This window comes from Molothrus ater, chromosome 8 (assembly GCF_012460135.2).
Source record: "Molothrus ater isolate BHLD 08-10-18 breed brown headed cowbird chromosome 8, BPBGC_Mater_1.1, whole genome shotgun sequence".
NCBI classification, from domain to species: Eukaryota; Metazoa; Chordata; class Aves; order Passeriformes; family Icteridae; genus Molothrus; species Molothrus ater.
The window spans coordinates 20,779,948-20,795,152 of NC_050485.2; the positions used below are offsets into that span (position 1 = coordinate 20,779,948).

Sequence of the window (15,205 nt, forward strand, 5' to 3'; positions counted from 1 at the left end):
AAATGAAATGTGGACAGCCTGTCCTTCTGTTCTCACTGAAAGGCTGGTGGGAGCTTGGACATTGATTTCAGTTGAATCATGACAAAATAGGGGATCAGTTTCAACTGTTTGTTTGAAAAATTGAACTGGCAAGAAATGGTGACACAGGGAATACATCTTCACATTTCGCCTAAATATTAAAATATGTACCTCTATTGAAGAGACCCTTGAAATGACTCATTATCTGAGGTCACAAAACCTCAGGTGAAGGTTGAAAACAAAACAAGTGAAGGTTGAAAAAGTCAGGATTGTTTTCAGAAAGAAGGCAGGACAAGAATACAAGAAGTATGACATGACTAGTTCTTTGAAAGGCTCTCTGAAAATACATGGCTAGAGCTTTATGATATCTGGATCAGGAAGAAAGGCACAGAGAGAAGTCTAAGAAGCTACATTCTCAAACAGAGTATTTCTTTGTCATGGTTTGGGAATTAAGGAAGTTGGTTAGTAATAATCAGGGAAGTTTTCAATCTAGAATAAATCGACTAAGTCAACTTCATGAGCTCCTTAGGCTGATGGAGAATCACATCTTGGAGCAGAGCAAGGAAACTCTGTAAAGGAGGGTAACAAGATTTCACAATGCAGGGATTTACTCAAGTTAGAAGTTCAATTTAATGACAGGCTTGTCCATGCTTTAAAAGGCTTTTCTGGTATGCCTGTAGTTGTAGAATATATTGGCAGCGTTTCTCAGTGGAGATGCAGTGTTCCTTTGATAGTATAGTTTAAATGATTTTCTCAAATGGAATAACCTATTTTGGCCCAAAAGGTGTAACTATTTCAGCTGCAGGGAACTGCTGGCAAACAGTGTACATTCACACCTCACAGCTATCTTGGCAAACCGCTCATGTAAACCAAGTAGACAAGTTTTGAATTTCAGTTTCTTTCTCTGTAAAAGGCTGGTGTTCTGAGTATATCCCATAGATTAGGGGTAAAGTCCTCTTCCCTTAGACAAAATTAGTAGATGAAACAATTCAAATTAGGTATTGAAAGGGAACAATCTCATTTTCTCTGCATTATGCTTCTGTAAAATTCCCTACTTACCTTACTTGCGGTAGGGGCAACTACTACTGCAAGTGCAGTTATTGAAAATATGTTTGTCAGCTCAATCCTGGAAAAATTCCACAGTTCACTCTAAAAATTTGAGTGAGCAATTTTCTTAAATCTAACCAGATTGTACATGTGCTTGAAGTTTAAACTGTGCCTATTTTTTTTTCAGAAGTACTTGAGTAAAGCTTGGTAGAAAGGTTAGACTCAAACTCACCATGTTGCAGCTGTCTGCTGGCAACTACACAAATGTTTTATTGTATCTCCTTTGATGGAGTAGATTGATAAAATATCTTAAAGTAATCACAACTAAGGTAGAATTAGACATATTGCCCCAAAATGCCAGAATTCAAAATTTGGCTTCTCATGTCTTTGTCACTATCCCAGATGTTTGAACAATTACCTACAGTCCCTGGCCATTACACCATCAGCTCAAACAGAAGTGTTAATCCTATTTCATGTTAGAATTTCTGAGAGATGTCTTATTTCTGGTTGTCCTTCCCCCCCCCCCCCCGCCCACTGTGGATGCCAGCAATCTATTTCTCAGTTCAAGGAATTTTAATAGAAAAACTGTCATGTTTATATAACTTCAGTACGGCTGAGCAGGAAGCAAATAGAAACCTTTATTTTTATGGTAGGCTGATTCTACGGATTGTCCCATCACTGCCAAGTAAGTGAAACCCAGGCTGAACATTTAATATCATTCAGGCATTCTGAAAAAGCATGTTTCCTTCCTCACATGAACATTAATATTGTCTTTTAAATTGTTTAAAGAGAACGTTTTGATTTTTAGAAATGCTGAAGTAGACATGCATGAAAAAGAACATTTTGATGAAAGCTTCTGTGACAAAGGGATATGTTAAAGGAACAAGCCTTTTGAAACACTCAAGACAATTAGTTAGAGAGAATTAAAATGGATGGGGTTTGTATTCATGTTTTCAATCTACTGCCAGAAAGCTTCAGGACAAATTGTTGCTATAAAGCTGATTGTTAATTTTGTTAAAGTAGCAGCATAGAAAAATAGCTTTTACCTTCTTCTTTAAAATAAAATACTGTATCTTAAATGTAAGCTTATATATATTTATGGAATTCTGAGTAAGTAAAATAGAAACAATTCTGAACCAAGCAATTTTGTCTTGGACATAAAAAAATCTAAACTAGTAAATGGAAACCACCTTAGTTGCAAAAGAATTTTTTTACTGGTTGCAAAAAAAAAAAAAAGGTGTCGCAAGTAGTTTAATGAAAGCATTTTTTAAATATACACCTTTCATAATTAATAATGCAGACTTTTGTTTACTTATTTCAGTAAATAATTTGAATGCAGCTGACCTTTCTATTTTTTCTGCTGCATTATTAATGATGTTGAAGAGATCACTAGGTTACTGTTTTAGCAATATGTGTCTCACTTAGCTGAGGTTTTGGTTTGCACCAGCTGAGATGGAAGCAAAAAACTGGAAAGCTTTCTGACTTTTAAATCTCAAATGTCAATGCATTGTAAGGATTCCATCCTACCTTTAGGTATTTGGAGTACATATATAATCTATAACCTGCTCTGGCCAAATTTCTTCTCTGGCAGAACACCAACAGAATGTGGACAATGCACCTGAATTGGTCTTGAAAAAAATTAATAGCTATACATAATGGATAACCCAGATGTGGAAGGATTCAGTGCTCTCCCAGTTTGTGGGAGTCTGTCCTGGAAAGTGCCAGTCACCAATTACCTCCAAAGACAGAAGTTCAAAAAGCCTTAACCTTCTCTTTCATCCTCTCATATTAATTTATTTTTGGATAGAGGTAGAGGTAATTTTCTTTACCTTCCTTTCTTAGTGTTGTTCTTGTTGTTTTGTTTATTTGGCTGGGTTATTTTTTTTGTTTGTTTGGTTTTTAGTTTGGGGTTTTTATTTTTTTTTTCCCCTAAAGTACATCATGTTTTCTGATAATTCACCAAAATATCTAGCATCTGAATACTCTGATCTTTTATTTGTATTCTTCAAAATTGGAGGTAGTTGAATTTCCTTGTCACCAGTTTGCATAATTCTAAAGCTGTCTTTAAGGATTTTAATCAGGCCAAAAGAAACTAGGTAATTCAGGATGTCTGAGCAGATCTAGTCTGAGATACTTCCTCTTATAAATAATAAAAACACATCTTCTCTCCAGTCAGGTCTGATTTCTCAGTACTTATTACATAGTGGAATATGTTCTTTTTTCCTGCAGGTTTCAGAATAATTAAAATCTGTAAAATTACTAGTAACTAAGGATGCTGTACCACTGTCCTATAGGCTGTTTCTTAAGAGTGAGAAAGCTTGTTTCCATAGAATGTGCTGACAGAACAGTTCATGTGTGCAAAACTACATCGATGTTTTAAGACTAAATTCATCTGCATGTCTCACATTTCAGCTGGATATATGAGATCCCAAATCCACATCAATACTTATTGGACTGTTTGTCTCTTTCAAACAGTGTTGAAGTGTTTTTTGTTTTTTTTTGTCATTGATTGGCACTGGGCAAAATCTGTTTATGCAGGAAGTTTCTATGATGTCATTTGAAATGCTTGATTGAAATTAAGTGTAATTTAAAGAATTTGCCAAGACAGCAAAAGCAAAACTTCAGCAATGTATTTCATGACTTTAAATAAAACTGTGACAGATTGGTATGGTACATTTCATAAGCTTTAAAGCTTGAAATTACATGGCCAGCTTCCAGGTACAGTTGTGCTATTTATATGAAATTGAGACAGCACTTGCAGTGATGCACTTCAAAGCTTAAGCATAGTTTTGTTTTGCTTGGTGGAATAGTGAATTTACTCCAAGTAGAGGATTCAGAGAGGCTAAAGCTGTTAGCAACAAAAAAGTCATCTTGCGTGCAAGCCAAAAGTGATAAATATTCAGCATCAGGGTGTAATTGGTGACAGCCATGTCCAGGCATCAATGTCATGGAAGGAAGACAAATACGTTTTTCCCACAGAGGAAGAACTTCTCACTTGTGTGAGTGACTGTGCACTGGAACAGATTGCCCAGAGAGGCTGTGGAGTCTCCCTCACAGGAGATATTCAAGAGCAGTCTGGATGCAATTCTGTGCAAAGTGCTGTGGGATGACCCTGCTCGAGCAGGGAGGCTGGACCAGATGATCCAAGGGGGTCCCCTCCAACCTGACCCACTCTGTGAATGCCAGAGCACAACAGCACCACCCAGGCTGTGCAACTGATACAATCACTAGAGAGAGCCACACTTTCTAAATAACTGTTTTCCTTCTTTGCATTAAATTAAATACCTGTTAAAGCAAAACTTATCATCATGACATGAAGAGGAGTACCTGAGTGTCTTGTACCCTGGGAAATGTCTAAGTTTCTTTTGGGTCATAAAAGATACAGTCAAGCATAGCATGACATACTTTGGTCTTTGAAAGTGCATTTAATGAGACGAGGTGAGTGCCATGCATTACTCCCTTTTTTGAGGCAATGCAGTCACTGAGGGTGAAATTACATTTCAAGTAAATTTAAGTGCTGTTGCACAGGTTTTTCACTGGTTCTCTTCACTTCAGTGATTTTTACCCTCAGAACAAAACTTGTAGAAATAACCAGTGACGTGATCCCTTCTGCTGCAGCGGGTAATACTCCTTTCCTCTGACTTGATACAAGAAGATCTTTTAAGTAATTACTTGTCTGCATTGTTTGGTCATTGCCTAAAAGATTTCTTGAACAGAAGCTACTGATGCACAATACCAGCAATATCCTGCTGAATAAATGAGAAGCCAAAAATGCTTCTTTTTTGTATCCTCTATTAAAGCTGTATTCCCCTATGCTGTCTAGTAAGGTTTCTGATCCTAAAGGGAAAGGATTTTTCCCAATGCTGCTTCATTGCAAAGTTGGATTAACTTCAGAAATAAAATAAATACATTCCACAGTCATGGAAAATAGGTTCTGCCTCCAGTGAATTAGAATTACTGTTACACTGGGCAAGAAAAATAGCATTTTAATGAAGTGTCCACCCTCAAGCACTTTTTCCAGAGAAGATACCTGTGAATCTTTGCCAAATACTTACATAGTTCAGCTGGGTTTATGTTGAATTACTTGGCTGGGTGAAGAAGCTGCTGTATGCTACCTTTGGCAATTCAAACCTTTGTAGAAGTCAGATTTATAGCTGCCCAGGGGAACAGTTTGCAGTTTTCACTATATTTTTCTTTCAGAGACAGTATAACCTAAATAATTCTATTCTTAAATTAGTGGGAAAAGTAATTCTGCAGACAAAGCTATGACAGCAATTTTTTTTTTACCCTCACATTCCCTCAAAATGAATCAGGGTAGTTCTCATAACTGTATGGTATCTTTTCAGTTAAATATATAATTATATCAGTTTTAATTTTAATTGTCTTTGCTAGTGGCGTAATTTATTTCAGTTGATTTAATTATATTATTGCTATTTTAGATATTATTCAGCATCCTATTAAACCATCTTACAGATATTAACTATACCCCAGAAGTGCACTGTAATGTACACTCAGGGAACAATTAACCCTTAAGGAGCAGGAATTCCAGAATTTCCTTTGATATAGAATAAAAACTCTCAGTCAGTTTGGATTTAGAATTCTGGAAATATTCAACCCAAAGTTTTTATCAGCTGGTGCAAACTGAAAGGCTGGGCCTTGAACTCAGAGTCCAGCTATAAAATGTTAGCACAGGTATCTTCCCACACTGGCACTTTTCATCTCCACATGTGATTTTTTGTACCTTACCACCTATGTAGCATTAGAAAGAAGAGAATTAATTTTGACACTGACTGGCAACCGCTAGTGTCAAACTGCCTTCAAAGGCAATTAGGATCTAATTCAAATAACAACCAGGAGAGCAGAACTTATCTGAAGAAGCCCAACGCATATCTGTCTTCTACAGAGCCCTGATCAGATCTTGGTTTACTGTTTTCCTCATTACTTCAGGCATGTTACTTTATTTCTGAAAAGCAGGTTCTGACTGTTGGCATTCACTGAAATCAGGATGTAGATACTTGCAGTGTTAAGATGGGGAGGAATCTTGGTTATTGTTTTTAGTAACTATGCTCAAAATTATCATCTAGTGCTTGTCATTAATTTTTGCATAAAGTAACCTGGTAATCTCTACAGCTTTTTGTTCCTATTTATTACTCTGTCCTGCACTGGAAGGCTTTCCTGAGTTCTAATTCTGGAATCAGAGTGATCTATGACTCTTAAAATGCAAATTTAGGGAAGCACAGTATGGCTTCATGTGATAAATAGTACAGCTGAGCCTTCTGTCTAATTTGATGAACTCTAAAATGGCATCTTGCTTTAGGCATCCTCATTGGTTTTACATCTTTGTCATGTTTAAGGTGGAGATGAAGCACTGAGAGGACAAATGAAGCTGGTGCTGGAGTTTGGCATGTTTGAGAGCCCCTGCTTTATTCTGACTCAATGTTCCCTCTTCCCCTCTCCCTTGGCTGCCAAAGTGGGCACTGCACAATGCGAGTCAGGCTCGCCAACACTTCCATTTTGTATTCTGCTGTCTCTGCTTTCTGTGGGTCTGGTTTTGATTGTTAACTTTGATTGAGCTGCTTTTGCACTTCAGTGAGCATTTATTTTCTTGCTACCTAGTCTATATGTATGTGAACCACCATGGCATTGACACTGTTGAATCTAAATGTTATTTTGGAAATGTGGAGCTGACCTGAATATTAAGGAAAGCTCCTGAGATAAAGCTGGAAGTGATTTGAAGAACAGCTTAACATGTGGTGTACAGAGCTTAGCTGGTCATTTATGCTAGCAGTGACCTGGTGCAGTATTATGCTGCTACTTAGGCTGTTAATACTCTCTACAGTCAGAATTTGTCAGAACTTCTATTTGTCAGAATATGTAATTGAGAGTTGCTGAGGAAATAACTTCAAATAAATGTAACAGCATTTTCTTGTCTTGGAAGACACTTTCTGCCACAAACAAAATAACTTTCTAACTTCTTTTAACTATTACCTAGTTCCTGTTGCAAATGAAACAACTATTTTGCAAACATAATAATTTCTTCCATTTAACAAACTCCTTCAGCATGAAATCAGTGTTTCAGAAACCCTTGCACAGATCTGACTCTGCTAATTTCTTGTCAGTGTACTAATTGTAGAAGTAGCAAGTAATGTCCTTCTGAGTCAATAAAGCCATTTACTCTGGGTCTAGATTTCAGGTTAGGGGAGAAAATGTTCTGGAATAATAAACTTGTGATTAAATTCTGAATTCAGTAAATTCTCTTTAGGCAAAATATTTAGGGAATTGTACTTATTGATCTACTTTGTAGACCACTGCTTTTCTATTTTATTTAAACTCTAGTAATTTATATGTGAAGATGGGACACTATGTAACAAGGTTTTGAAAATCTGTGATATCAGAACTAAGAATTATTCTTTAACTATTTTGCAATGGGTAGAATTCTTCTTCTGTCAAACATCCAGGATTTTACTTTCTATGTAATAGTTGTAGCACTGTCACACTCCAGTACTTCAAGCTTAAAGAATGTTTTTTCTCTTTATAAGAGGTTTATACAAAGAAAATATGTAGTTCTTCATAGTTTGACTGACAGTAACACTGAATTATTTTAATATCTGGCTGTAAGAAATTGTCTGTCCCCTGTTCAACATCTCAGCAAAGACTGCTTAATAAGCAAATCCACAGGCATGTAGACTACCTGGGATTTGGAGTATAAATGTATGTTCCTTTTCCTGAAAGGCATATGTTGGTTGGAGATAGGTGGTAGAAGCAAATTAATCAGGACTGCAGTTATTAGACAGAATTCCTGAGCCACTTCTATTTGGTCAAATTCAACTGATGTCAAACAGTAATTCTATGCTGCTGTTACAGTGGGAGTTAAATGAGACCCAGCACAGAGGATAGAATAAAAATATGGCATTGATATCAGAACAGACAGAAAGAAATATTTGCACTATGTGTACATATGTGTGCATGTTCCACTAGAGCTGTAATTACGTGTTTTTACTGGGCATGCACACGAAGGTTACTAGGGTTCCCCCTCAGGAACATGCATTTTATGGTACTTATAAATTATTTGTTTCTAAAATAAGTGATTCTGCTACTTATTCAAGTGTTCTCTTTACTGCTCAAACAAAAAGATCATTGCTCAATATTTCTTCAGCTATGTGCAACCTTCTGCAAGATTTAATTCCTTTTCCATTGCCACACAATCATCACTTCAGCAATTACATCTTGTTCTTCTTACATGTTTATGCATATTACTCATCTATATTCAAGAAAATCGTCAAATGTCCTCACATATTTTCAAAGTTATAGTTGATGACTTGGAATCTAATAACATCAAGAAAGATAATTCCAACAACCTTAAAGGTAGTTCATTGACTGCTAAGAAACATTTACCAGCTTTATACAAGTTTAGTCAGCCAAGAATTGAACACAGTTAATTAATAGTGCACTGTTTTTTATTGTCTTCAGGCTTGAATAAATTATTAGAACAAAAGGTAAGCTGCGATTTCCATTCTTTTAGGTGCTGGATTCTTATAGCTCCAGCCCAGTGGAGATTTAGGTTTAAATTTGAAGAGAAGAAAAATATGTAAGTGGATTCTGAATAGGAAATCCAAAACTTTAATATTTTCCTGCTCAAAGCTTCAGAAAGCTGAAGTCACCAAAGAAAAGCCACTGAGAGCATTTCAACAAATACTCTCTGGCTTGGGAAATAGAGGGCCAATGAAGTACCTTGGATTTCCTGTGATTTTATGGTTTGATTGATGCAGGATTTTGTAGATGTTGTTAACCTAAAATATGTGGATGTTGAGGAAGCATGGGGAGTCAGCTCCCAATTCCATCAGCTTCCAATTTTTTCCTTTGATTTCTTTAAAAAATAATTTTAAGCAAATATTCTTATGCCACTCTGCATCTCTAAGATAGGAATAGTCAATTCCTTGCCTTTGAAAAATATTTTGGGACATGTTAGTAAAAAGTGCTATGTAAGAGCTTTGCATTATTATTGTAATTTTAGAGATAATGAATGGCATCCTACAAAATAACTCAGTGTTACATGGAATACTAAATATTTTCTAACTTCTTGACTTTGAATTGCTGTTCAGTTTCTAAGCCTAGACTGATGCTTTGTTTGAAACCTCTTTGAAATAATTTCTATCTGTTTAAGCAATTTCTATTTTGCTGCAGACACAGCACAATAATTGCATTATAGTGAGTATGACTGCTTGTCAAATGCAAACCCCAGACTTTCATCTCCTTACAACTTTGTGATAATGCTGTTCAACTGTCCATCAGTTAGATGACTTCCTGTCACACAAGTGGCAGTTGACAAGTCTGCCTATCAGTTCTGTTCCTACAAATTTGCAAGTTTAGGAAATCAGGTTCAGTTTTAGGCATTATTTTAAGAGAATAAATAATCTAATGAATTAAAAAAAAAAAATCTTTTGGGTTGCACAGTTTTATTTTCATTGCTTGAATGGCAGTTCACAAGTTCTCTGAATTCTTGACACAGTGTTTACTGAAGCCCTCCTGAATAATAACATCAGGTACCCTTGTGAGCATCAGCAAGAGCAGACTTTTCCCATAAACACATGAGAGACATTTGGAGATATGCTACACATAAGAGTCACTACTCCAGATTTTGGGTGCTTACTCCACCAACTCCACAAAGGAGAGTTATTCTCATTGCAGAAATCTCTCCTCTCCTCTGCTCATTTCTCCTTAGGCTGGAGTGATTGCACTCAGTAAATGTTTGTGCAGTTCCTGTTGTACTACCAATGCAAAATTAAAATCTCATATTGGTTCTGCAATACTCAGATGAATTGCACTGTGAGATAAATTTTCATGTGTTCTCAAGCATTTTATAATTCTAAAGGGAAACATTCAATAACATGCTTTTGCCTGTTTTCCAATGATAGCCAAGTCTTAATCAGATTTCAGTTTAACACCTTTGGAAAGTAGATGAAAGACAAGCTGAATGCTTAGACTTAAAAGAGGAAAACAAGAGGTTATGACATAATTTTTCATTAAGAACATTTACAATTAAATTTTGTGCACGCAGATTTAATTATGAAATCCTTAGTGCATGTAATGAACAAGCTTTAGTCACATTAAGGATGAACTGCCCTCAAAAAAAAAAAAATCAATCTCCATCTCTGTAAAAAGCATTGTTATATTTATAAGAACTGTGAAATAGTCAAAGGATTTATATGTGCTGGTAAAAGAAACAATAAATGTTCATAATCACAGTTTTGTACATTAAGATGTGCATCAAAAGCAAAGAAGAATATTTAAATCTGTGGTAGTTTGATTGACAGGTTTATCTGCTGTTACTGCACTGGATTCATAATATGTAACATTGTTTTTTGATTATGCTTTTTTTTTTAATCCAAAGATGACTAAAATCTTCCTTTTTGGGACTTAAGGGGAAGAAGAAAGAAAGGGATTTAACATCTGCAAATGGATCTGTAGGATCTAGTTGAAAAACAGAGGACATAGATAAAAAAATTGTAATTATTATTTTATAAAGAACACTAATAGACCCCATAATAGAAATAAAAGATTCTATTTTGTTTATGTTTGAAGCAACATTGCTTTAACTTTATTCTGCAAACTTTTCTTATAATGCAGCAAAAATGCTCTCTTTGAAAACAGCAAAATTCAACAGGAACTTAACTCTTTTAATGTCCTTGTTATTTATTCCTTCTAGGGGTAAGAATATTGGACATGACATAGATTTTTTGATCACCAATCCAGGACCAAGAGAAGATGACGAACTTCTGCATAAAGTTATTGACTTATGGAAAAAGCAGGTATGAACTAAAGAGCACTTGGCCAAAAAGACATGTTCTAACTCCACTGAATTAAGCCTATATAGCTCTTAAAGAATGTCATACGCCTTGTTACAACTGACTGCAGTATTTTGGAGCAGGATACTGCTCTATTTGATTACTAACCATCATGATCTAGGTGCGTCCTGTAGCTCTGAATGCTAAAGTTGAAGGATATATCAGAATTGTGCACATATTCTGTAATATCTTACTCTAAGAATATGCAGCTGGTCAGAGGTGAGAAGTCAAGCTAGGTAGAGTTTTGAGTGTCGGAGAAAATTGTTCTTTTACTTCAAAAAAACTGTCTACTTGTTTAATTTCTCCTTCAGGTGGGAGTAGGTTTTCCCTGGGGAAGCTGCTCCAGGGAGATCCAGCTGTAAGTGTAGAAATACAGAAAAATTGACACAGATTTCCATGATGTCTGTGTTCGGAAAAATGCACACATCTTCAAGGTCCCTTCCAATCCAAAGTGCTAGACAATTCTGTCATTTCTTAGGGGAGTTGCTCATCTAAGGGATGGATTTTTGGTTGTTTTTTGGGGTTTTTTTTTCTCTTTTTTTTTTTTTTCTTTCTGTTCAGCTCTTCAGTTTCCAGCAGCTTTAAAGTTGGAGGTGTCTCATTTAAAACAGGCACAGGTAGCTAAAATATTCCTGGGTCAGAAAAATACAGTATGTTGAGAAAAAGAAACTTTTGTTTTTCTTCTACTTTTCTAGCCAGCTGAGATATTTTTCAACATTTACTACCAACACTATTCAAAGAAATAGACTACATTTCAACAAGTAAAAGGCCAGCACCCTGAGGTGAATCATCAAGTACCTCACTGCTAAGCCAAGTCAGCTTTCAGTGCTGACAGGCTGCAGAGGATGCTTTTGAACTGATTCTTGAGCTGTGTACTTCAATTAATGTATAATGGGTTAACACATGAAAGATTAAAAATGCCCAACTACACTGAAGCTTATGTGACTGTATGAGGTTATATGTTTCAAGGTGGTCAAAATCTTTCAGCTGGCTTTGGTGGAAGGGCCTCAAACTTGTTTTTTTCTGGTAAAATGCAACATTAGCTGAATTCCTCTTCTTCCAGTTGATTTTTGGTCTTTAAAGTGTTAAAAAACTATTATTAATTTTTTAGGTTTTTCTCATTCCTCTGTGGAAGCTGTATGTGTTGGAGTAGATTGATAGCAGGTAATATTTAGACTACTCAAAAGCAATGAAGCCATGGCAATTAATGAGTGCTGAGGAAATACTCTATTTTTATCAATCATTTTATTATTAATGTATAGGTCCTTTCACAGTTATTATATTCCCTTTACTATGAGAAATGCTGCCTTTCTTCTTAGAATGGGTCTTTTCCCTTCTTATACACACTTGAATCTCTAGGAAACCAGGTATGGGTCCTCCAGAATCGTGCTTGTTATAATAGAGCAGACTGGAAAAGTGACAACAGACCAAGGCTAGAGTCTGCCCTGAGTGCAGCCTTTCATTCCTTCTTTTCCACTTACATTACTGAGAAAAATGGCTGTGATCTGTGAAGTCTGACAAGTACTAAAGTTTTTCAGTTAGATTTGAACTGTTTTCATTAAAAGGAATTGAAAGAAAAGAAAATGAAAATAAATTGTTCTTACTGGTTTTCTTGTTAAGGGGGCTATTTGGCAGAAAGGAGAGCAGGCAGAGTATGGGAGGTCAAGGGTGGCCGGGAGTTTGATAAAAAGATTAAGATTCCTCTAGAAATCCCAGCATGTAGAGCATATCAGAAGAACAGTGGTCATGGAGACCAAAGCCAGAGAAGCTGGGTATAGTTTAAACCTATGGACAATGATTTCCTGTGTTCTGTTTGTCCTCCAGACATTTCATGGTTTATACTAGTTACACTACCTCTCTACTGTGGCATTTGTAATATACAGGCTTTTACTGGCACTACTGAAAAAGAAGCTGCCAGCAAAATCAAAATGCAAAAAAGTAAGAAAGGATTTATACACCTCTTGCCTTTTTATTATCTTTGATTTCCAAGGGAGAGGGGAGGATACAAAGAAAACCCCAAATAAAGCACTTCGTAACTTTTTGCAGTAGTCTGCATCACAGCTTGCCACTTTTGTGCTGCTCCTTCTAAGCCCAAATTAATTGATGTACATCACGGAGGTCGTGATGTTGGCCTCCTTTTGGCAGCTATGAGTGAAGGATTCCACAATGTTTAACTTCTAAATTATGGACCACAGCTTTAAATAGTTTAAAGGTTTAGTGTTAACTAAACTCAAAAGTTTAGTGTTACAAGATCCTTCCATTGAAAGCTGCTGAAAATGAAATGGCTAAATCAGCACCATTATGGTCTTTGATCTAGCATCACCAGGGATAAACGGGTTGGGGAACAGAAAACACAAAGTCTTCAAAGTAGACTGGCAAAATGGAAAAGCTGTGATGCAGTACACAGGTTATGGTCTTAATGGTTCCAAAAAGCCTCATAAAGAAAGGAAGAAATTGCTTCTGTGGGCTAGAGCTTGGAAGTCTGTGGGCAAACAGGCTGAGCCATCTGTGTCCATGTAGCTTCATTCACATACTGTGAAAAAATGCTTTCATTTTTTGCTGAAAACCTGTATAGCTATATTTAGCACTGTTCCTGTTATATACATACTTTCAACAGTGGAAGAGATGCTGTTACTACAGGCACTCCTGCACTCTTCAGTTTTTCCCTTTATATTCATGTAAATATAATGTTGGTGTTTTTCTTTTGGCTTTAAGAAAATGAGTGATGGAGATGCCTGCCTGTGCTTACCTATTTTAATATATTACTTGTCTGGTTTAAACTCTAGTATTCACTCTTGATGAGGTGATCAGGAAGGGGAAAGTTTGATGTCCCATTAAAGAGTATGGTGAGGAGCAAGTAATATTTTTTCTTTTGCTGGAAACAGATTTTGGAAACAGGGTTCACAGGAAAGCCACACATTCATTACTAAGTGACAGCTGGATTTTGTCAGCAACAAAACCTGTTTCTAAGACAAGATACAGAAATTATTAAGAAGCCAGGGGAAAGAACCTTTAGTTTCAGATGAAAGAGTGCATAAGGATGCTGAGCTCCTTTGAGAACACATAGTGTCTCAGCTTTCTTCGCAATTCATTATGAGTTTTTTTGGTTCATTCTGACTCAGATGAGGAAATTCTTACCTAAAATAGATTATTGCAAGGTGGTTAGAGCCCTGAACATGAGACATCTTGGCTTAAATTTCTTTAGAAAGAGTACAGGGCTGAATCTGATTATCCTGCTTGTGAAGTTATTGTATAAAGTAAGCAGAAGTGTTCCATTTCCTGCTGTGTTCTAAGTGAAGATCTGGCATTTCTTAAGACATGTGATCTTTCTGGTGTGTATTGTATAGCTGTGTGTGCATGAGTAGGTACACGTAACTCTCTGTCTGTCTGTCTGTCTCTTTCTCTTGCTCAGCAGTGGAAATGCCCATGGCATAGAGAGGTAAACACCTACACTGATGGATTCCATGTTGATCTGTCCATTGCTGTCAAAGTCAGGCTGCTCCAGACATGCTCAGAAACAGATCATTCCGACACACAGGGAATTTCAAGATGAAAAAGTGACCAAGGCAGCTGCAGGATTATGCAGCAGCTGCCAAGTTTTACACTGCTGATCAAACCTTTGATGCCATTTTCTAGTGAGTTCTTATCCTAAAAGGCCTGACTTCTCCCAAGCATCAGTTCCTTTAACTCTTCTACTTTATAGAATTCCATCTGTCTCATCTAGGCTGAGATTTTTCCAAATTAACATGCTACATCGTATTTTAGATTAGATATAGGAATTTCACTGAAAAAAAAAGAATTCCAGTTTCACTTTATTAAACTATCTCAGAAGAAAATTTAGAGCAACAACGTATACGTTCCAGAAGAACATACTGGATTACATTTTCAGATTATATAAAATGATCCTACTTAGCTTTAGCAGAATTAATCCAGCTAGCAACAATTATGAATAGTGACAGCATGTAACACTAAATATGGAATAAGATTCCATTTAATTAAAAATGACTGAGAATGCTAGTGACCATATTTGATTGATTTTTCAGTAATTGATTTAATATTTTTCTAAAAAGTCATACTTTTCCTCAATTTGAACATGGATTTACTCCAATATCAATGCTATTGATGTGCCAGCACTCAGCATATTTAAGTAAGGGTGTGCAGTCATTCTAAAAATGGAAAATTGTTGAGAGTCTTCACATAACTGTTCTAAAAAATACATTTAGTTTTGATGGTGTTGTAAATTTGAGAAATTAAAATGCCCACACTTTAAAACTTGATTGTGTAAACAGGACCTA

At 36.1% G+C, this 15,205-nt stretch overlaps 1 protein-coding gene across 2 annotated transcripts in view; it reads left to right on the forward strand.

Annotated features, from left to right (window-relative positions):
• The window catches only part of DNTT (DNA nucleotidylexotransferase), a 100,566-nt gene that overhangs the window by 59,863 nt on the left and 25,498 nt on the right, over positions 1-15,205 (forward strand). For both annotated transcript variants that reach the window (XM_054515589.1, XM_036386212.1), the window contains one exon: positions 10,772-10,874. In XM_054515589.1, the coding sequence (XP_054371564.1) occupies positions 10,772-10,874 (103 nt within the window). The remainder of the gene's footprint in view (positions 1-10,771; positions 10,875-15,205) is intronic.